General features: G+C 37.4%; 1 protein-coding gene and 1 pseudogene across 1 annotated transcript in view; one reads left to right on the top strand and one right to left on the bottom strand.

Moving 5' to 3' along the window:
• CDKL2 (cyclin dependent kinase like 2) overlaps positions 1-23,743 on the top strand; it is a 62,695-nt gene that overhangs the window by 12,294 nt on the left and 26,658 nt on the right. The window contains exons 3-5 of the mRNA XM_049885988.1: positions 5,222-5,416; positions 21,945-22,123; positions 23,289-23,401. Coding sequence (XP_049741945.1) covers positions 5,222-5,416; positions 21,945-22,123; positions 23,289-23,401 — 487 coding nt within the window. The remainder of the gene's footprint in view (positions 1-5,221; positions 5,417-21,944; positions 22,124-23,288; positions 23,402-23,743) is intronic.
• LOC126077064 (pre-mRNA-splicing regulator WTAP-like) lies at positions 19,181-20,254 on the bottom strand (annotated as a pseudogene).

Here is a 23,743-nt window from a genome sequence, read left to right on the forward strand (position 1 = left end):
ATTTAGTTGCAATGATTATATATACTCTGCCCCTTTACATTTCCATTCCTCCTTTTTATATTGTTATCGTCACAAATTACATTTTTATGCATTGTGAGTCCGTAAATATAGATTTATAATATTTGTTTTTTAAATCATATATGTATAAGAAAGTGTTAAAAACTAAAAGTACAATAATACTGGCTTTTGTATTTACCTATGTAGTTACCTTTACCAGTGTTCTTTATTTCTTCTTATGATTTTAAGTTGCTATCTAGTGTCTTTTTATTTTGAAATCCCTGGGTAGTACAAATGGTTAACACACTTTGCTGCTTTCTCAAAGGCTGGAGGCTTGAGTCCACCTAGAGGTACTTTGGAAGAATGACCTGGTGATCTGCTTCTGAAAAATCAGCCATTGAAAACCATCTGGAACATACGGGGTTACCATGAGTCAGAACTGACTTGATGGCAGCTAGTCTTTTTATTTCAGCCTGAAGGACTTCTTTTAGCATTTCTTTTTGGCAGATATACTGGTAATGAACTCCCTTAGATTTTGTTTATATGGGATTATCTTAATTTCCCCTTCATTCTTGAAGGATAGTTTTGCCAGATATAGAGTTCTTGGTTGACAGATTTTTTCTTTCAGCATTTCAAATATATCATCCCACTGTCTTTTTGACCTAATGGTTTCTGATGAGAAATCAGTGGTAAATTTTACTGAGAATCCCTTGTAAGATATGATTTGCTTATCTCTTTGTCTTTGGTTTTCAACAGTTTGGTTATAATATATTTCAGTGTGGATCTCTTTGAATGTATTTTGCTTGGAGTTTGTTGAATTTCTTGCATTTTTTTCATTGGATTTAGGAAGTTTTTGACTACTTTTTCTTCAAATGTTTTTTCTGTTCCTCTCTCTCTCTCTCTCTCTTCTCCTGGGACTTCTATGATGTATATGCTGGTATGCTTGATGGCATACTACAAATCTCTCAGACTCTGTTCATTTTTCTTCATTTTCTTTTCCCTGCTCCTCAGACTCGATCATTTTGATTGTCTTATCTTCAAGTTCACTGATATTTCTTCTGCCTACTCTAATCTGCTATTGAAGCTAAAGGGGTTTCGCTTCAATTACTATAATTTTCAGCTTCAGAATTTCTGTTTGATTCATTTTTAAAAATTTTTAGTCTTTATTGATATTCTCGTTTTGTTCATGCTTCATTTCCCTAATTTCTTTTTTTTTCCCCAGGTTTTATTTAGCTCATTGAGCATATTTAATACAGTTGATTTAATGTCTTTAATTAGTAATTCTTAGCTTCTGCAGGGGTGGTTTCTGTCCAATTCTTTTTTCTTGTATATGCATCATACTTTCTTATTTCATTGTATGTTTTGAATTTTTTTGTTGAGAACTGTACATCTGGGCATTATAATGTGCTAGCTCTGGAAATCTGATTCTCCCACTTCTCAGGAATTGTTGTTACTTGATGAAGGCTCCAGTTGTCTACTTTTGTGACTTTTCCACACTGTTTTTGCAATGTGTATATTCCAATTGTGTGTGGTCATTGAAGTTTCTTTTCTGTTGTCTCTATAGTTGGCCAGTAGCCTGACAGATTTCACACACACACACACACACACAAAGGCACACTGGCCCCTTTAAGCTACTGCTACTGGGGCATGCTGTTGCTGTGAAAGGGCTGAAACCATGCTAATTGTCTGTACCAGCCCTCAGGCAATGCCAGATCAACTCAAATATGCAACTCCAAATTTGTGGAGGACAAGGTCTCTACTGCTCACCCTGGCATCAGCCAGTCACTCTAAACACATCCATTAGAGGAATTCTATTCATATACATAAATTATCTTTTTGCTGAAGATTTTTCAAAAATGCTGAAGATTTTTCAAAAATGGTTGCAGGAACTGCCAAAAATTTAAACTGGATTCAAAAGAGGACATGGAATGAGGGATATCATTTTCAACGTCAGATGCATCTTGGCTGAAAGCAGAGAATACTAGGAAGATGTTGTACCTGTGTTTTATTGACTATGCAAAGGCATTACACTGTGTGGATCATAACAAATTACGGATAACATTGCGAAGAATGAGAATTCCAGAACACTTAATTGTGCTGATGAGGAACCTCTACATAGACCAAGACACAGTTCTTCAAACAGAACTAGAGGAAACAGAATCAGGAAAGGTGTGCATCAGGGTTGTATCCTTTCACAATTATTCAATCTGTATGCTGAGCAAATAATTTGAGAAGCTGGGCCTTGTGAAGAAGAATGGGCCATCAAGATTGGAGGAAGACTCATTAACAACCTGCGATATGCAGATGACACAACCTTGCTTGCTGAAAGTGAAGAGGACTTAAAGCATTACTGATGAAAATCAAAGATTACAGCCTTCAGTATGGATTGCACTTCAACATAAAACAAAAATCCTCACAACTGGACCAATAAGCAACGTCATGATAAATGGAGAAAAGACCGAAGTTGTCAAGTATTTCATTTTACTTGTATTCCCAAACAATGCCCATGGAAGCAGCAGTCAAGAAATCAAACAATGTATTGCACTGGGATTGGGCAAATCTGCTGCAAAAGACCTTTTTAAAGTGTTAAAAAGCAAAGATGTCACCTTGAGGACAAAGGTGCTCCTGACCCAAGCCATGGTAGTTTCAGTTGCCTCACATGCATGCGAAAGCTGAACAATGAATAAGGAAGACCGAAGAAGAATCGATGCATTTGAATTATGATACTGGTAAAGAATATTGAATGTACTGTGGACTGCCAGAAGAATGAACAAATCTGGGTTGGAAGAAGTACAGCCAGAATGCTCCTTAGAAGCAAGAATGGTGAGACTTCATCTCTTGTACTTTGGATGTGTTATCAGGAGGGACCAGTCCCTGGAGAAGGACATCATGCTTGGTAAAATAGAGGGCCAGTGAAAAAGAGGAAGACCCTCAACGAGATGGGTTGACACAGTAGCTGCAACATTGGGCTCAAACATAGCAACGATTGTGAGGATGGTGCAGGACCGGGCAGTGTTTCATTCTGTTGTACGTAGGGCCGCTATGAGTCAGAACCGACATGACGATATATAACAGCAACAACAACATTCATATACAAACATATGGGTGTGTTTGGGGTACTTTATGTGCATGTATTCAAATGGTAGTGTACTCTACAATTCACTTGCATCTTGGTATTTTCCCACTTAATATATCTTAGTGATTATTGCATATCAGTAACATAAAGCTGCCTCATTTATTTGTGTTACATTTTATTTCATTGTATGAATATACCTTAATTCATTTAACCAGAAATATATTTGAAATGTGCTTTGTGATCATATCTGAGATCTTTTCATTCCAAGGAAAAATTTAATGCATTTATAGTTATAATGTAACAGATCATTTGTTCTTATTTTCTGTTGTAATTTTTTTCCTCTAAACTCAGATAGCCTAGTGGTTATCTAAATTTCTTACATGCAAATCAGCTGTGGGTCTGAATGTTTATAGGGCAGATGTTCTGGACATAAAGGAGTAGCTGAACACAAATGAAATGTTTTCAGGAAAAAATAGAGACCACAGTTTCTGGGTTCTAATCCTGACTCTACCAGTTATTGCTGTGTGACCTTGGACAAGTTCTTTAACCTTTACGTGCTTTAGTTTCACCATCTGTAAAACAGGATAATACTGTACCTACTTCACAAGGTTTATGTGCTTAAAATAGTACCTGGAACATAGTAAGAACTATGTAAATATTAGCTATTATTATTTATAATATATATATATTTTTTATTTTATGACTCCTTTAAAATATTTTTCTATATAGTCTCTAGTTCTTCTTTTATATTGGGTGCTTTTCCTTTGGCAATTTTAAAAGGTTTTATTTTTGTACTGTTGGTTACCTTTATAACTATATTATAAAATATACTTAATCTTTTGTAATTATTATACTGGTAATTATTATACTTCTTTTTCCACCTCTGTCCCACTCATCTACAATCTGATTTTAAAAGATATTTATCTTAGTGTTTACCATTAAACCTGTAAATATGATTAGACCTTGATAATTTGAACTTTGACAAGGAAATCAGCATACATGCACTCTTACCTTATTTGCCTCTTTTCTTCCTTTACTTACATTTGTTAGTAATATCATCTGTGCATTGTTGGGTTTAAAGTATTCACTTTCTATTTCGTAACCATGATGATCACATTTGTACAAGACTCAGTCCTGCACTCAGTGGGTTCACTGCTCATACTAAAAAATGTTCTCTGTTGTGCATTACTTGAATGAAATTTGGTTGGGTTTTTAGACCACAGTTTCTTTCCTTGAGGATTTTGAGTGTTGTATTCTAGTGTCCCCTCCCCCCAAAAAAGTGGGAACATTTTTTTCTGGTGAGTGTTCATCTGCAGTTTGTGTTTTCTGTTACTTTCTTCCTCTTATAATATCTTTGTATAGATCCTGGATTGGTTCCTTTTTTGATTGTTTCTTACCATGTAACAAAGTGAGCCCTTCCCAGAACAGTTTATAGGAAGTTAATTGGCAGAGAGACCAGGATCTTGTTCTAGGCTAGCAGGAATACATCATGGTTCACTGTGATGTTCCTTACAACACAGGCTTGAGTGTGGAATTGAGTTCTGTTAGTCTTAATTTCTCTGAAGCTTGTAGTTGCAGATTTGTTCATAATTAATTTTTTTTGCTTTCCCACTCTGCCTCACTGACAGATTACTTCCAGCTAATGTGTTTCTGTGTGATTACTTATTCAGTCCTCCCTCCCCTGCTGTTCCCAGGTGCCCTTCAGTTCTAGGAATGCTTTCACTGATAGCTCATGGACCCTGTTCTCATTATATCAAAGAAGGCTTTTTTTTCCCCTCAGGGTCTGTCACCAACTTTAAAGGACTCTGCTTTCCCAGCTTTGTAGCCAAAGATGATCTCTTGGTGTCTTCCTGCATTCCTGCTTGACCATGACTACATTTGGAAGCCCACTTCATATATTGTGGGTAGGGATCATAGATCCCTCTTAACTTCATTCAAATATGAAATTACGTTTCTTTTTCTTGTTCTTTTGGAGAAAAAGCAGTATGGTTTCTCAATTATAGTTCAGAAACTATAATATGCTTTTAAAATTTATGCTGTTATGCATTTTATTTGTTTTTCTTATACTAAGATCTATTTTAAATTGTGACTAATTTCTAATAATATGATCTTGTAAAAACAATTTTTCTTTTTTTTTTTTTATAACAGCAACTGAGGCATGAAAATCTGGTGAATCTGTTGGAAGTGTGTAAGAAAAAAAAAAGATGGTACCTAGTCTTTGAATTTGTTGACCACTCAATTCTTGATGACTTGGAACTCTTTCCAAATGGCCTAGACTACCAAATAGTTCAAAAGTATTTGTTTCAGATTATTAATGGAATTGGATTTTGTCACAGTCATAATGTAAGTATTTGGTTTAAATAATTATTTTGTCAATCATTGACTCTCCAGATACTAGTCAATTAATTTAATGAGACACTTGTTTAAAGTTTGAACAGTAAGCTAAAACTATTACTTTAATATTGCTGATCTCCACATGTCAAAGTATGTGTATTCCTCCCCGCAACCCAACATTTTATTATGAAAATTTTAAGACATACTGAAAAGTTGAAAGAAGGTACAGTGAGAACCCATATACCCATTAATATTTGTATACTGTATTTTTTTTTAGGTAACATTTTTAATAATTTATTTTATTTTTGTTGTTATTGAAAACATACACCAATTCAACAATTTCTATGTGTACAATTCAGTAACATTGATTACATTCTTTGAGATGGGCACCATTCTCATGCTCTTCTTCTGAGTTGTTTCTCTCCCATCAACATAAACTCACTGCCCCCTAAGTTTCCTATCTAATCTTGTGAGTTGCTCTTGTCAGTTTGATCCCAAACAGATAGATCTTAAAAGAGCATAACGCTCAAGGCAGACATTCTTTACTAGTTAAACCGAACTACTGTTTGGTTTTAATAATGCTTCAGGGGATATTTTTGTTTAAGGTTTAAAGGTTATCTCAGGGCAAGAAATACACAAATTTTAAGTGATGAGTTATGGGCATATAGATTTGTCAAAACTCATCACTTTGACAAAGGCATATACCTGAACTAATGTATTTGTTAGTTTAGGTCCTCTAGCCTAGTTGTGAAGTATAAAAGCATGAAAATCTCTGCCTCTACCTCATAGTCTATCACAACAATTTTATATCCTTTAAATTTCATACAAAAGTTCTTGTAGGAAAAATGACACCTACAAAGTATAGCACGAATGACTTAACACATTAATTCTGCCAGTTGTATGAAATATTTTAAATAACTTTTTTTGTGTGTGATTATAAACGTAATATATGCCAATGGTAGAAAATTTGGAAACTATAGATAGTCATGAGAGCCAAAATATGATCTTGAGTATATCCCATCTGAATTTAGAGACCATCTCAAGAATAGATTTGACATGTGGAATGTTAATGACCAAAGACCAGACGAGTTCTGGGATGACATCAAGGACATCGTACATGAAGAAAACAAAAGGTCATTAAGAGACAGGAAAGAAAGAAAAGACCAAAATGGATGTCAGAGAAGACTCTGAAACTTGATCTTGAATGTAGAGTAGTGAAAGTGAATGGAAGAAATGATCATGTAAAAAGCTGAACAGAAGATTTCAAAGAACAGCTTGAGAAGACAACGTAAAGTTTATAATGAAATGTGTGAAGACCTGGAGTTAGAAAACCAAAAGGGAAGAACGCCGTTAGCATTTTTCAAGCTGAAAGAACTGAAGAAAAATTCAAGCTTTTAGTTGCAGTATTGAAGGATTCTATGGGCAAAAAATTGAATGATATAGGAAGCATCAAAAGAAGATGGAAGGAATACACTGTCACTATAGCAAAAAGAATTGGTCAACATTCAACCATTTCAGCAGGTTGCATATGATCAGGAACCAATGGTATTGAAGGAAGAAGTCCAAACTGCACTGAAGGAATTAGAGAAAAACAAACCAAAAACCAAAACCAAACCTGTTGCCGTCGTGTACATTCTGACTCATAGTGACCCTATAGGACAGAGTAGAACTGCCCTGTAGAGTTTCCAAGGAGCACCTGATGGATTTGAACTGATGACCTTTTGGTTAGCAGCTGTAGCACTTAACCACTATGCCACCAGGGTTTCCAGAGAAAGACAAGGCTCCAGGAATTGGCCCATTGAGATGTTTCAACAGACGGATGCAACACTGGAAGCACTCGCTCGTCTATGGCAATGAATTTGAAAGACATTTATCCGGTAACCAATTCAAAGAGATCCATATTTGTGCCTATTCCAAAGAAAGGTTATCCAACGGAATACGGAAATTATCGAACATTATCATTAATATCACACACAAGTAAAATTTTGCTGAAGATGATTCAAAAACGTTGCACTTACTGATGAAGATCAAAGACTACAACCTTCAGTATGGAATACACCTCAACATAAAGAAAACAAAAATCCTCACAACTGGACCAATAAACAACATCATGATAAACAGAGAAAATATTGAAATTATAAAGTATTTCATTTTACTTGGATCCACAATCAATGCCCTGGAAGCAGCAGTCAAGAAATCAAAAGACACAATCCACTGAGGAAATCTGCTGCAAAGGACCTCTTTAAAGTGTTAAAAAGCAAAGATGTCACTTTAAGGGCTAAGGTGCCCCTGACCCAAGTCATGGTGTTTTCAATCACCTCATATGCATGTGAAAGTTGGACAATGAATAACGAATGCTGAAGAAGAATCGATGCCTTTGAATTATGGTGTTGATGAAGAAGATTGTCTGTACCATGGACTGCCAGAAGAATGAACAAGTCTGTCTTGGAAGAAGTACACCCAGAATGCTCCTTAGAAACATGGATTGTCAGACTTTGTCTCACATACTTTGGACATGTTATCAGGAGGGATCAGTCCCTAAAGAAGGGCATCCTACTTGGCAAAGTAGAGGGTCATCAAAAAAGAGGTAGACCCTCAATGAGATGGATTGCCACAGTGGCTGCAACAATGGACTCAAGCGTTTAACAACGGTTGTGAGGATGGCGCAGGACAGGGCAGTGTTTCGTTCTCTTGTACATAGGGTTCCTATGAATTGGAACTGACTAGATGGCACCTAACAATACAACAATAATAAATGCATATGGTCTTAAAAAAAAAAAAAAAAGTTGCAGTACTGTTGCAACAGTACATTGACAGGAAACTGCCAAAAATTCAAGCTGCATTCAGAAGAGGACATGAAACAAGGGATATCATTGCTGATATCAGATGGATCTTGGCTGAAAGCACAGAATGCTAGAAAGATGTTTACATGTGAACTGTTGACTTTGCAAAGGCATTTGACTGTATGAATCATGACAAATTATGTATAACATTGCAAAGAATGGGAATTCTGGAACACTTAATTGCACTCATGAGGAACCTGTACATAGATCAAGAGGCAGTTATTGGAACAGAAAAAGGGGATACTGCATGGTTAGTATTCATATTTATTCAGTCTGTACACTAAGCAAATAATCTGAGAAGCTGGACCATATGAAGAAGAACGCAGCATCAGATTTGGAGGAAGATTCATTAACCACCTGCAATATGCAGGTGATACAATCTTGCTTGCTGAAAGTGAAGAGGACTTGAGGCACTTACTAATGAAGATCAAGGCTACAGCCTTCAGTATGGTTTGCATCTCAACATAAAGAAAAAAAAATCCTCACACTGGACCAATAAGCAACATTATGATAAATAGAGAAAATATTGACGTTGTCAGGGATTTCATTTTACTTGTATCACAATCAGTGCCCATGGAAGCAGCAGTCAAGAAATCAAATAATATATTGCAATGGGCAAATCTGCTGCAAAAAAAACCTCCTTCAAGTGTTGAAAAGCGAAGATGTCACTTTGAGGACTTGAGGTGCCCTTGGACCCGGCCTTGCTATTTTCAATCACCTCATATGGGTGGGAAAGCTGGACAATGAATAAGAAAGACCAAAGAAGAGTTGATGGTTTTGAATTATGGTGCTGGAGAAGAATATTGAATATACCATGGACTGCCAGAAGAATGAACAAATCTATGTTAGAAGAAGTACGGCCAAAATCATGTACTTTGGACATGTTATCAGAAGGGACCAGTTCCTGGATAAGGACATCATGCTTGGTAAAGCAGAGGACCAGCAAAAAAGTGGAAGACCCTCAGCGAGACGTGTTGACACATTGGCTGCAACAATGGCCTCAAACATAACGATTATGAGTATGGCACAGGACCTGACAGCATTTTATTTTGTTGTACATAGAGTCACTGTGAGCCGGAACTGACTTGATGGCACCTAACAACAACAGATAACCATGAAAAAGAAATTAAAAATCCACATGCCTACCACCGTTTGATATATTTATTTTCAGTTTTTTTTTTTTTTTACTATTTGCTGTTTTTTCACTTTATTATGTATTTATTTTATATGTGTATATATATAATAAAATTACATATAAGAAAAGTTGCTCAGTAGAGGCAAATATATACTTTTGCCTGAGGAAGCACTATTTTGTCTTCCTTAAGAGGCCTCCAAGTTGGCCCCCTGGCAACTTTGGAATGATCCAGGCTCAGAAAATTGCTTTTGACAAGCCTAATTTTAAGATCATACCTGTCTCTTAAGACCGACTGACATTAACCAAGCCCAGGACACTGAATACCAATTTAGTAAGTTAGAAAGAGAGATAATTATTATAAAGATAGAATACAGGAAGTTCACATGGATCAACACATGCAATCTCTGCAGTATATGGGAAAGTATGATAATAATAATGCTGTATGGGCAGAGAATCAGACCTATATGAGATATTAGTGAATCAAATGTTTAATGGTATCAATCTAAGAGGGACTGATTCTTCCTCCTCATGACAAAGATGATATCTTGCCAATGGGCCTGTAATATTTGAAGTTAGGTAGGTGAACTCACCTGCATCCATCTCCACACTAAAGGTAGACTCGCCAATGGAACCAGTATACAAAAAAAAAAAAAAAATTCTAAACAGTGTTTGAATGGGCCCTGCCTACATTTGCCTATGTGTTCCTCTACTTTTTTGTGCTTTCATGACTAATCAATCCACATTTAATAACACATTCTGTCTTTAGGTATATTAGTACAGTCAGGCAGTTTAGAGTCAAGCATATTGGATGGGTGCCATCCTGTCTTTTTAAAGCAGGGGATTTTAATATTAAGTGATTCCATTGATAAACTTCAGAGGCCCATGTATCCCTTTAAACTGTGTAAAATGTGAATTTTTATTGAGAGAGAACTGATTGTTTTCTAGTTTATGACCACTTAACTCAAGGGAGCTCTAGTGTTACTCAGCAGCCATTCTGCTCTTTCCTAGTCTATTTACTCTTAAACTCTTCTAGATTATGATTTTATATTTTCTCTCTCCTAAAGCCTCTAGTATCAATAATCCTCACTTTGAGCTACCTGTGTAAATGAAATAATCGTAGTACGTAACTTATAGGGATATTGTGAGAATAAAATGAGTTAAGACATGAAATTCTTAGAATAGTGCTTAGCGCATAGTAAGAACTTAAGTGTTAGCTATCATAATCATTATTATTAAAAATATACCCTAAGGTCTTGTTTTCTGGGTAATTGATGTTTTTATTCTTCAAATAAGGAGCCCTGATAGCGCAATGGTTAAAGTGCTCAGCTGCTAAAAAAAAAGTCAGTGGTTTGAACCCACTAGCCACTTACTGGGAAGACCTGGCTGTCTGTTTCCATAAAGATTACAGCCGAGGAAACTCTATGAGGCAGTTCTACTTCCTCATGTAGGGTTGCTATGAGTTAGAGTTGACTCGATGGCACGCAGCAACAACATTCTTTCTTTCTTCTTTTTTTTTTTAAGAAGTTTTAATAAAAATCTTTAGGGATTGGCATTGCCAAGATGGCAGAGTAGTCACACGCTTCTGGTGATCCCTCTTACAATAAAGAGCTGAAAAAACAAGTGAAACCATTATATTTATGACAAGCTAGGAGTCCTGAACATCAAAGGCAAAGTTAGAAAATGGACTGAGTGGCATGGGGAAGGAGAGACAGTTCAGCAGCAGAGAGGAGTTGCTGGACCTGAATCGCCAGGAACCCTCAAGCACCATTCCCGGGAGCGACTGCGGCAGGCTGGTGGTAGCATTTGGCTGCAGTTTCCTCAGGGAGAAACAGCCAGCCTCACAGCCTACTCACACCTCTGGAACCAGAGAAGAATGATGCTCTTGGGAAAACCTAAGTACTGGTGTATATTTTACCGCCAGCTTCAATAGCTGTTGATTTCCTTGGGCCTGAGATAGGGCCTGCTGAGCATTCTGAGCCATTCTCCCAGCCTTGGAGAAGGAATAAATTCACAACTGGGGGAAAAGATAATCTGCAAGGTCCACTAGCCTGGGGAGCTCAGGACAGAAGTGGCTCCTCTCCAGGCATAAATAGTCCATGGACTTTGAATACCTTTCCCCCCCTGCATGGACCCGTGTGGGCCTATTTCAGGAGAATAGGCCCTTGTTGCCAGACTGCAACTGTTTCAGCTGTGTGGTAGAGAGGTGGGTATTTGATGTTTGACACCACTTTGCCTATTAAACAGGGTCCTCACCTACCCACAAAAGGGGCTTAAGGACTGGTAGCTCCACTCACGTCACCCAGCCACCCACAACAGGGGTCCAAGTATCAACTGGTACCTCCTAGTCCTTACAGTCAAAAGCACTGGATGCCTATGGTCCGTCTGCAGAACCCACCCACCTATGTGCTCTAGGGAACACAAAGGCACTTTTCTCACAGACACTCGGGGGACGGTTGTCAGCTCCCTGCCTTGTTCAAAGTGTGACCCCTGCTGCAGCCATATACCTGTATCTACACCAATCACCCCACCCCTCTAAGACTGGAGGACAGAGCCTGTACCACACAGTTGATGACCAACTACCTGGATACCTGAGTTGAATCCATACAAGAAAAGTGAATGGACTCCTAGGCTCATATAACCTGATCTAGCCGTCTGGTGACAGGATGTTAGAGCTTCAAAGGCAAAAATAATCAAGCTAGCTCACTCAACAACTTATGTGGGCATATCAAAACAAAACAAAGCAAGAAGCTAGGATACAGTAAGCAAACAAAATAAACTAATACAATAACTTACAGATGGCTCGGAGACAACATACAATATCAAATCATATAAAGAAGCAGACCATGATTGGTTCAACAACCTCTCAAAACAAAGCATCAAGGGATCTTCTGGATGAAGGTGCATTCCTGGAATTACCAGATGCAGAATACAAAAGATTAAAATACAGAACCCTTCAAGACATCAGGAAGGAGATCAAGCAAATTGTAGAACAAGCCAAGGAACATAAAGACAAAGCAGTTGAAGGAGTTAAAAAGGTTATTCAAGAACATAATGAAAAATCTAATAAGCTGCAAGAATCCATAGAGAGCAATCAGAAATTCAGAAGATTAACAGTAAAATTACACAGTTAGACAACTCAATAGAAAGTCAGAGGAGTAGAACTGTGGAAGTGGAAGGCAGAATTAGGGAAACTGAACATAAAACACTTGGCACCAATATAGTCAAAGAAAAGTCAGATTAAAGAATTAAAAAAAAATGAAGAAACCCTAAGAATCATGTGGGACTCTATCAAGAGAAATAACCTACAAACGATTGGACTACTCTGGTAGCATAATGGTTAAGTGCTACAGGTGCTAAACAAGAGGTCAGCAGTTCAAATCCACCAGGCGCTCCTTGGAAACTCTATGGGGCAGTTCTACTCTTCCCCATAGAGTAGCTATGAGTCAGAATTGACTCGACGGCAGCAGGTTTTTTGTTTTGGATTGCAGTACAAGAACAGGCAGGGATAAAAGAAAATACAGAGAGAATTATTGAAGATTAGTTGGCAAAAAACTTCTCTGATATCATGAAAGATGAGATGATATCTATCTAAGGTGCTCATCAAACTCCACATGAGGTAGATCTCAAAAGAATGTCACCAAGACATATTATAATCAAACTTGCCAAAACCAAAGATAAAGAGAGAATTTTAAGAGCGGCAAGAAATAAATGAAAAGTCACCTACAGAGGAAGGTCAATAAGAATAAGCTCGGACTACTTGGCAGAAACCATGCGGGCAAGAAGATAATGGTATGACTTATATAAAGCATTGAAGGAAAAAAATTACCAAGAATCATATATCCACCAAAGCTGTCTCTCAAATATGAAGGCAAAATTAGGACATTTCCAGATAAAAAGGTTAGGGAATTTGTAAAAACAAAACCAAACCAAAACTACAAGAAATACTAAAGGGAGTTCTCTGGTTAGAAAATCAATAATATCAGATATCAACCCAAGAGAAGAACACAGGACAGAGCAGCCAGATCTCCACACAGATAGGAAAATCACAAAAATAGATCAAGATAAGAAAATGCTGAAAACAGGGAAACAGCGATGTCATTATGTAAAAGAAGACAACATTATAACGAAGAGGAACTAAGAAATGTAGTCATAAATCTTTCATATGGAAAAGAAGAAAAGGCAATGTAAAGAAATAAAAGTTAGGTTTAAACTTAGAAAAATAGGAGTAAATATTAAGGTAACCACAAAGGAGACTAACAATCCTACTCATCAAAATAAAAGAAAAAAACAGAGACTCAGGAGAAACAAAATCAACAGCAACAAAGAAGAAGAAAAGACAATATAAAGATAAAGTACTCAGCACAAAACATTAAGTGGGAAAAACAAACTGTCAACAACACACAAAAAAAGACATCAAAATGACAGCACTAAACGCATACCTATCCATAATTACGGTGAATGTAAAGGGACTAAATGCACCAACAAAGAGACAGAGAGTGGCAGAATGGATTAAAAAACACAATCTGTCTATACGCTGCCTACAAGAGACACAACTTAGACCTAGAGATACAAACCAAGTAAAACTCAAAGGTTGGAAAAAAAATAAGCAAACAATCAAAAAAAAAGCAGGAGTGGCAGTATTAATTTCTGACAAAATAGACTTGAAAGTTAAATCTACCACAAAGAATAAGGAAGGACACCAAATAATGATTAAGCGGAAATATACCAGAAGGATATAACCATATTAAATATTTATGCACCCAATGACAGGGCTGCAAGATACATAAAACAAACTCTTAACAGCATTGAAAAGTGAGATAGACCGCTCCACAATTATAGTAGTAGACTTCAACACACCCCTTTTGGTGAAAGACAGAACATCCAGAAAGAAGCTCCATAAAGACACGAAGATCTAAATGCCACAATCAACCACCTTGACCTCATGGACATATACAGAACACTCCACCCAACAGCAGCCAAGTATACTTTCTTTTCCAACACACATGGACACATTCTCTAGAATAGACCACGTATTAGGTCATAAAGCAAGCCTTAGCAGAATCCAAAACATCGAAATATTACAAAGCATCTTCTCTGACCATAAGGCCATAAAAGTAGAAATCAATAACAGAAAAAGCAGAGAAAAGAAATCAAACACTTGGAAACTGAACAATACCCTGCTCTAAAATGACTGGATTATAGAAGACATTAAGGATGGAATAAAGAAATTCATAGAATCCAGTGAGAATGAAAACACTTCCTATCAAGAACCTTTAGGACACAGCTAAAGCAGTGCTCAGAGGTCAATTTATATCAATAAATGCACACATCCAAAAAGAAGGAAGGGCCAAAATCAAAGAATTATCCCTACAACTTGAACAAATAGGAAGAGAGCAACAAAAGAAACCCTCAGGCACCAGAAGAAAAGAAATAATAAAAATTAGAGAAGAATTAAATGAATAGAGAACAGAAAAATAATTGCAGGAGTTAACAAGACCAAAAGCTGGTTCTCTGAAAAAATTAACAAAATTGATAAACCATTGGCCAAACTGACAAAAGAAAAACAGGAGTGGAAGCAGCTAGCCCGAATAAGAAATGAGATAGGTGATATCACAACAGACCAAATTGAAATTAAAAGCATCATATCAGAATACTACAAAAAAATGTACTCTAACAAATTTGAAAACCTACAAGAAATGGATGAATTTCTAGAAACACGCTACCTAAGTAAACTAACATAAACAGAAGTAGAACAACTAAATAAATCCATAACAAAAGAAGTGATTTAAAAAGTAATTAAAATACTCCCAACAAAAAAGCACTGGCCTGGATGGTTTCACTGCAGAGTTCTACCAAACTTTCAGAGAGGAGTTAACACCACTACTACTAAAGGTATTTCAGAGCATAGAAGAGAATGGGATAATCCCAAACTCATTCTATGAAGCCAGCATATCCCTGATACTAAAACCAGATAAAGATACCACAAAAAAGAAAATTACAGACTTACATCCCTCATGAACTTAAATATAAAAATCCTCAACAAAATTCTAGCCAGTAGAATTCAACAACATATCAAAAAAATAATTCACCATGACAAAGTAGGATTCATACCAAGTATGCAGGGATGGTTCAACATTAGAAAAACAATTAATGCAATCCACCACATAAATAAAACAAAAGGCAAGAACTACATGATCTTGTCAATTGACGCAGAAAAGGCATTTGACAAAGTTCAACACCCATTCATGATAAAAACTCTCAGCAAAATAGGAATAGAAGGAAAATTCCTCAACATAATAAAGGGCATTTATACAAAGCCAACAGCCAACATCAACCTAAATGGAGAGAGTCTGAAAGCATTCCCCTTGAAATCAGAAACCAGACGAGGATGCCTTTTATCAGCACTATTATTCAACATTGTGCTGGAGGTCCAAGCCAGAGCAATCAGGCTAGATAAAGAAATAAAGCGCATCCAGATTGGTAAGGAAGAAGTAAAATTATCTATATTTGCAGATGACATGATCTTATACACAGAAAACCCTAAAGAATCCTCAAAAAAAACTACTGAAACTAATACAAGCGTTCATCAGAGTATTGGGATACAAGATAAACATACAAAAATCAGTTGGAGTCCTCTGCACCAACAAAAAGAACATCGAACAGGAAATCACCAAATCAATACCATTTACAGTAGCCCCCAAGAAGATAAAATACTTAGGAATAAATCTTACCAGAGATGTAAAAGACCTATACAAACAAAACTACAAGACACTACTGCAGGAAACCAAAAAAGATCTACATAGGTGGAAAAACACTCCTTGCTCATGGATAAATAGGAAGACTTAATATTGTAAAAATGTTTATTCTTCCAAAAGCGATTTATAGATACAATGCAATTCTGATCCAAATTCCAGTGACATTTTTAATGAGATGGAGAAACAAATCACCAACGTAATATGGCTGGGAAAGAATCCCCGGATAAGTAAAGCATTCCTGAAAAAGAAGAACGTAGTGGGAGGCCTCACTCTACCTGATTTTAGAACCTATTATACTGCCACAGTAGTCAAAACAGCCTGGTACTGGCACAACAACAGATACATAGACCAATGGAACAGAATTGAGAATCCAGACATAAATCCATCCACATATGAGCAGCTGATATTTGACAAAGGCCCAAATCTGTTAAATGGGGAATAGACAGTGTTTTTAACAAATGGTGCTGGCATAACTGGATATCCATCTGCAAAAAAACAAGACCCATACCTCACACCATGCACAAAAACGAACTCAAAATGGATCAAAGACCTAAATATAAAATCTAAAATGATAAAGATCATGGAAGAAAAAATAGGGACAATGCTAGGAGCCTTAATACATGGCATAAACAGTATATAAAACTATACTGATGATGCACAAACACCAGAAGAGAAACCAGAAACTGGGAGCTCCTAAAAATTAAACACTTATGCTCACCCAAAGACTTCACCAAAAAAGTAAGAAGATTACCTACAGACTGGGAAAAAGTTTTTAGCTATGACATTTCCAATCAGCACCTGATCTCTAAAATTTACATGATACTGCAAAAACTCAACTACAAAAACACAAATAACCCAATTACAAAATGGGCAAAGGATATGAACAGGCAGTTCACTAAAGAAGATGTTCAGGTAGCTAACAGATACATGAGGAAATGCTCACAATTATTAGCCATTAGAGAAATGCAAATCAAAACTACAATGAGATTCCATCTCACTCCAACAAGACTGGCATTAATCCAAAAAACACAAAATAATAAATGTTGGAGAGGTTATGGAGAGACTGGAACACTTATACACTGCTGATGAGAATGTAAAATGGTACAGCTGCTTTGGAAATCGATTTGGCACTTCCTTAAAAAGCTAGAAATAGAACTACCATATGATCCAGCAATCCCACTCCTCGGAATATACCCTAGAAAAATAAGAGCCTTTACACGAACATACATAACGCACACCCATGTTCATTGCAGCACTGTTTACAATAGCAGAAAGATGGAAGCAACCAAGGTGCCTATCAACGGATGAATGGATAAATAATGGTATATTTGCACAATGGAATACTATGCATTAATAAAGAACAGCGATGAATCTGTGAAACATTTCATAACATGGAGGAATCTGGAAGGCATTATGCTGAGTGAAATTAGTCAGTTGCAAAAGGAGAAATATTATGAGACCGCTATTATAAGAACTGGAGAAATAGTTCAAACAGAGAAGAAAATATTCTTTGATGGTTACGAGAAGGGGGAGGGAAGGAGAGAAAGGGGCTTTCACCTAATTAGACAGTAGACAAGAACTATTTTAGGTGAAGGGAAAGACAACACACAATATAGGAGAGGTCAGCAGAGCTGTACTAAACCAAAAGCAAAGAAGTTTCCTGAGTAAACTGAATGCTTTGAAGGCCAGTGTAGCAGGGGCAGGGGTTTGGGGACCATGGTTTCAGGGGACATCTAAGTCAATTGGCATAATAAAATCTATTAAGAAAACATTCTGCATCCCTCTTTGAAGAGTGGCGTCTGGGGTCTTAAACGCTAGCAAGCAGCCATCTAAGATGCATCAATTGGTCTCAACACACCTGGAGAAAAGGAGAATGAAGGACACCAAAGACACAAGGTAATTATGAGCCCAAGAGACGGAAAGGGCCACATAAACCAGAGACTCCATCAGCCTGAGACCAGAAGAGCTCGATGGTGCCCGGCTACAACCAATAACTGCCCTGACAGGGAACACAGCAGAGAGCCCCTGAGGGAGCAGGAGAGCAGTGGGATGCAGACCTCAAATTCTCATAAAAAGACCAGACTTAATGATCTGACTGAGACTAGAAGGACCCTGGAGGTCATGGTTCCCAGACCTTCTGTTAGCCCAAGACAGGAACCATTCCCAAAGGCAACTCTTCAGACTGGAATTGGACTGGACTATAGGATAGAAAATGATACTGGTGAGGTTTGAGCCTCTTGGATGGAGTAGACACATCAGGCTATGCTGGCAGCTCGTGTCTGGAGGGGAGATGATAGGGCAGAGGGGGTCAGAAGCTGGACATGAAAATAGAGCGTGGAGAGAAGGAATGTGCTGTCTCATTAGGGGGAGAGTAACTAGGAGTATATAGGAAAAAAAATATAGGAAGGTGTATATAAATTTTTGTATGAGAGACTGACTTGATTTGTAAACTTTCAATTAAAGCACAATAAAAATTAAAAAATTTTTTTGGTTAGTACAGGTAAGATATATTAGTGTTACAGAGCAATATGCATTAAGAGGATACAACAGTTCATAAAAACTGAGCAATTCTGCACACAAATTTCTTAAACATTCAATCACCTAAAGAAAAAATGCACAGATGTATGGTGGAAAAAACTGTATCTAACACTGAAACTACTACAGCACTCCATCGAGTCCAACTTTTTGTGATGAAACATACTGTACTGGGCAAACTTGGAAGTCATAAAGCATAACAAGTCTGACAGTTGTGTATGTATAATAACAGCAAGAGTGAGAATGCCCTCACACAGCACGGGTTCTAGATACACACAGATTTATACAGACATCATTTTTATACTTTAAGATTTCCATTTACAACTTCATATTAACTCATAAAAATAACAGCCCTACATGAAATGTCCTTTTAGCAACATTTAAGTAAGTAATTGTTAAAATTTCCAAAGTGGCAGAGGTATTGAAGCAAAACAAAGGAAACAAAAAGAAAAACCCACACCGACAAAAAAAGGCATATTGTGACAAAAGTATGCATTAATTTTCTGGACAGCATCTTTCCTCAAGTTAAGTGACACTGTATAAAAATTTTCAGGGAAAATACTACAAAACTGAACCCTGTACATTCACACTTGAGTCCAAGCCATCGTGCACGTGGTGGAAACCCACAGTTACGTTACCTTTCCCACTCACTGCTTTCTCCTCTTGAGGGTCAGGATTGGAGTCTGTGTCATTTGAGTGGTCTGTGAGAGAGTTTTCACTGCTGGTGGGAGAGTCTACACTTTCATACCCTGCACTGAGTTGGTTTACGTAACTACTACTTTCTCTGCAAGTTCTCTCTTCAGAGCTGTTGGAGACCTTATTCCCATACCCTGGAAAACAAAGTTATCTTCAGTTGCGTTCTCCTCCCTGTGAAATCCAGACCCAGACGTCTTCTGATGGGAGGAGCTGCCATTACTTGGTCCGTTAGCGGGGCAACTGCAGTCGTTTCTGGCGGCCTCTACCTGTGCTGCAAGCTCAGAAGTAGTCCTGCTGGTACTTGGGGCAGAAGCTTGAGACTGCTGCTGTTAGTACTGAGCCAGTTGCTGGCGTGCCTCCTTCAGCTGTCGTTGAAGAACCGGAATGGTACTCTGCATACCCTCCACTTCTTCAAGTTGAATGATAAAGTCATTCAGTTCTATCAAGAGTAAACTTCCAGGCACTCAGTTCATTTGGGCTTGTTCCAGTTTGTCTTTAGTCTGTTCCAGTTCACCTTTCATTTTTAGAAAAAACAAGCTGATTGCTGGGTCTACCACTGTTGATCTCAGTTGGGCAATGCTAGGCTGCTGGACTTGCTTGAGGTACTGGATTTGAGGAGTACAGTCTTTTATCTCTTGCTCCTTGCTTGCTAGTCTCATTACAATGTTTTTCCCTGCCCGTGCAGACTTGCTGTTGTTGCTTTAGTTTTTCTTCAGACTCCCTTAAGCCAGTTACATTAGAAGCCAAGATCTGTGTACTTGCCCTCCAGACCTTGCACAAATTCTTCATACTGGCTTCCATCTTATAACTCATCTTGCGCCATAACTTTGAAGTCAGTTTCACTTAGTCGAACTTTTTGGTGAAGAGGTTCTTCTTTGGTCATCTTGAATCACAGGTCGCCTCCCGGGGTGCCGCTGCACCTTCCGCTGTGCTGCCCTGCCCAGGAGGAGCTGCAGCCCCTGCAGAGTCTGGGCCTGGAGGTGCCTCTGGCAGAACTCTCCCTGGAAACCTGCCCGCCCGTGCTGGAGTTCTGCTTCTGTGGGGGAGGGGGAGGAGCCAGCAACAACAACATTCTTACATAATTTGGGGGTGGGAGGGAATAAATAAACACACATATGTATACACAAACACATACCCGTACATATGTACTTATTGCCATTGAGTCAATTCCAACTCCAGGGACTGATCCCTCCTGACAACATGTCCAAAGTATGTGAGACATAGTCTCACCATCCTTGCTTCTAAGGAGCATTCTGGTTGTATTTCTGCCAAGACAGATTTGTTCTTCTGGCAGTCCATGGTATATATTCAATAGCCTTCTCCAACACCACAATCCAAAGGCGTCAATTCTTGTTCAGTCTTCTTTATTCATTGTCCAGCTTTCACATTACTTATATTAGAGAATTAAAACCCACTGCGTTTGAGTCCATTCCGACTCATAGCCACTCTATAGGACACTAGAACTGCCCCATCAGATTTCCAAGGCCGTAAATCTTTACGGAAGCAGACTGCCACATCTTTCTCCCGAAGAGCATCTGGTGGATTTGAACCCTCGACCTTACCATTAGCAGCTGAATGCTAAACCACTGTGCTACCAGGGCTCCTATTAGAGAATTAGGCCTAATATTTTGTCTTGCCTATCTATAGAATTTTTAATTCTATCTCTATCCCTGTTTTCTTTTTCTATAGTCTTTTCTTTAGAAATCTTAACCACTGACCTTGCTTCACCCTTTTTACATTTCTAGTTGCCTGATAAATGCCTCCACTTAGGTGCTCTGCAGTCTACCCTGCAGCCCCTACGGCTAAAACTAAACTAATTTTTTCATCAAAGCTAACTTTTTCTAGACTTTTCAGTTTTTGAAAATGGAAGCATCATTCTTTTAGATTCTCAGGTGTAAATAAAATTGTTGTTGTTAGGTGTTGTTGAGTTGATTCCAACTCATAGTGACCCCATATGACAGAGTAGAACTACTCTATAGGGTTTTCTTGGCTATAATCGTTATGGAAGCTGATTGCTGCGTCTTTCTTCCATGAAGCTGCTGGGTGGGTTTGAACCTCCATTCTTTTGGTTAGCAGCTGAGTGCTTAACTATTTGGCCTTTTAAATAAAATGCCTGAGGTTGTTTCCTAAATTCTGTTGATTCTCGATTTAACGTATTTCTGGGCTGCATCTCTTCCTTTCCATTTTTCTGAGGCTCACCCCACTTTAGGTCTTTATCACCTCCTAGTTGTCCCACTGTTCTTAGAGCCCACTCCTTTTATAAATATTTTCCTTGGCCACTTCTAGTCTTCAGTGATAGCTTTTCTCCCTCAACTTTGATCTCAGTCATTATCTGAACAATTAACTGATAATTAATAATATATGCTCTTTCACTGGATATTGTCAATTGTTTAAATAAAGTTTCAAGCATAATTGTTCTTTCTCACCAGGTAAGTCTCATGCTTCATGTACTTTCTATTTGTATTCTTTATAGGAACAAAAACAGTGCTCTACACATGGCAGACTCTCAAAAAATAATTATTTTTGCTTAATTTGATGTGCCAATGTATGTCAGACTCTGTTTTTTCTCTTAGATCATACACAGAGATATAAAGCCAGAAAATATATTAGTCTCCCAGTCTGGTGTTGTCAAGTTATGTGATTTTGGATTTGCCCGGACATTGGCAGCTCCTGGGGAAGTTTATACTGATTACGTGGCAACCCGATGGTACAGAGCTCCAGAACTATTGGTTGGTGATGTCAAGTATGGCAAGTAAGAGATCAGTAATGGGGGAGTGGGTTAACTCCCTTTTCTTGATAAAATGGAATATGTTTCTAATATAGTAAATGGTCCCTCTAGTACTGAAAGGAAGGCCTGAGTTAAGGGTACTTTATAAAGTGATATCTATTTAATCATTTTAGTGCTTCCCCTTTAAACATTTTTGTGAAACAAAATGGAGTGGGTATACTTATTTTAAAGGTGGGAAAATCAAGAAAAAAAAAACAAAACAAAGTGATCTGCTTTTTCCAGTGGGTTGGAGATATATGCATATTGATTACTTGTAAAGAAAGGTTAACACTGGTTCAGTAAGTCTGAGACTGTTGGAATGAGGGGAGTTGAAGTTGGCAAGGGTGGTGGTAGAAACATAATTGAGTAAAAAGTTGTTTTTAAAACATAAATTGTTTTAAATAATTTGATAATTGTTTTTTAATAATGGTTTTTAAAAACCGTTACATCTATGTAAGTGAATTCTTCAGAAAAGCTTTTACTGCTTTTGCTGCCAATCTTTCCAAAATTATTTTTTTTATGATTTCTCTGTTTTCAGAGTACACTAAACATTATTTAATATTTTCTTGATTACTCTGAGTTCTGATTTTACTACCATGCTGTACTTTTGGTAACATTTTAAAATTTAGGAATGCCATTAAGAAATTTCAAAGTTTTTGTCCCTATGCTAAATGACTCTAGCATATTCTTTGAGTTCTTGTAACTGATTTTTAAGGTAGTGTTCCTATTAGTTTTTAGCTCTCCTTGTTATCATATTTATCACCAACTACCACCTCCTTTTTCTGGTTTGCTTTTTTCAGCATACCATGAGCTAGACTGATTAACCTTGTTAGAATTCTGTGTAAAACACAGAATAAATAGGCTCTGAATGAAAGCCTAAGAGGCTTATTTCTAGAGTAAAGTACACATGATAACTATTTTGGTTATTCAAATGTCTTTCCCCCTTGTGTCACATGATTGAAGTTTCTGGAAATTTGACTTATGTAAAATTGGGAGTTAGTCCCTTAATTTATAGTGAAATGCATTTTTATGGGTAATTTAAGACACACTACTTAAATTACCCATAAAACAGATTTAGTCACAGTGATTTTCATTACGTATACATATTAGGATGCCAAAGATACTTTACACCATGTTGTTTTTCTTTCAGGGCTGTTGATGTGTGGGCCATTGGTTGTCTGGTAACTGAAATGCTTATGGGGGAACCCCTGTTTCCTGGAGATTCTGATATTGATCAGCTATATCATATAATGACGTGTTTGGGTAAGATTATACACCTGCATTTTAAATTTTAAAGTTTTTTTCCCTGTGCTTTTGTTATTTTGTTTTATGTGTATGTTGATTTTAAAAACTGTTGCTGTATTAAAGATTATATATGTTTTAAGTAGAGGTAAGGAGCAAATAGGAAAATCTCACCAGTGTATATATATATATTTTCTCAGTCTGACTTTGATTTATCTGACACATTGTCTTAATCATGCTTGAACCACCTTCCCCCCACCCTGCCCCCAAGAGAAGAGAAAAGAGTAGAGATTGTACATATATTCACACTTTAACAATGAGTAAATCATAGGTAAAACCAAAAAAATAAAAAAACAAACCCAC

Source organism: Elephas maximus, chromosome 5 (genome assembly GCF_024166365.1).
Source record: "Elephas maximus indicus isolate mEleMax1 chromosome 5, mEleMax1 primary haplotype, whole genome shotgun sequence".
NCBI classification, from domain to species: Eukaryota; Metazoa; Chordata; class Mammalia; order Proboscidea; family Elephantidae; genus Elephas; species Elephas maximus.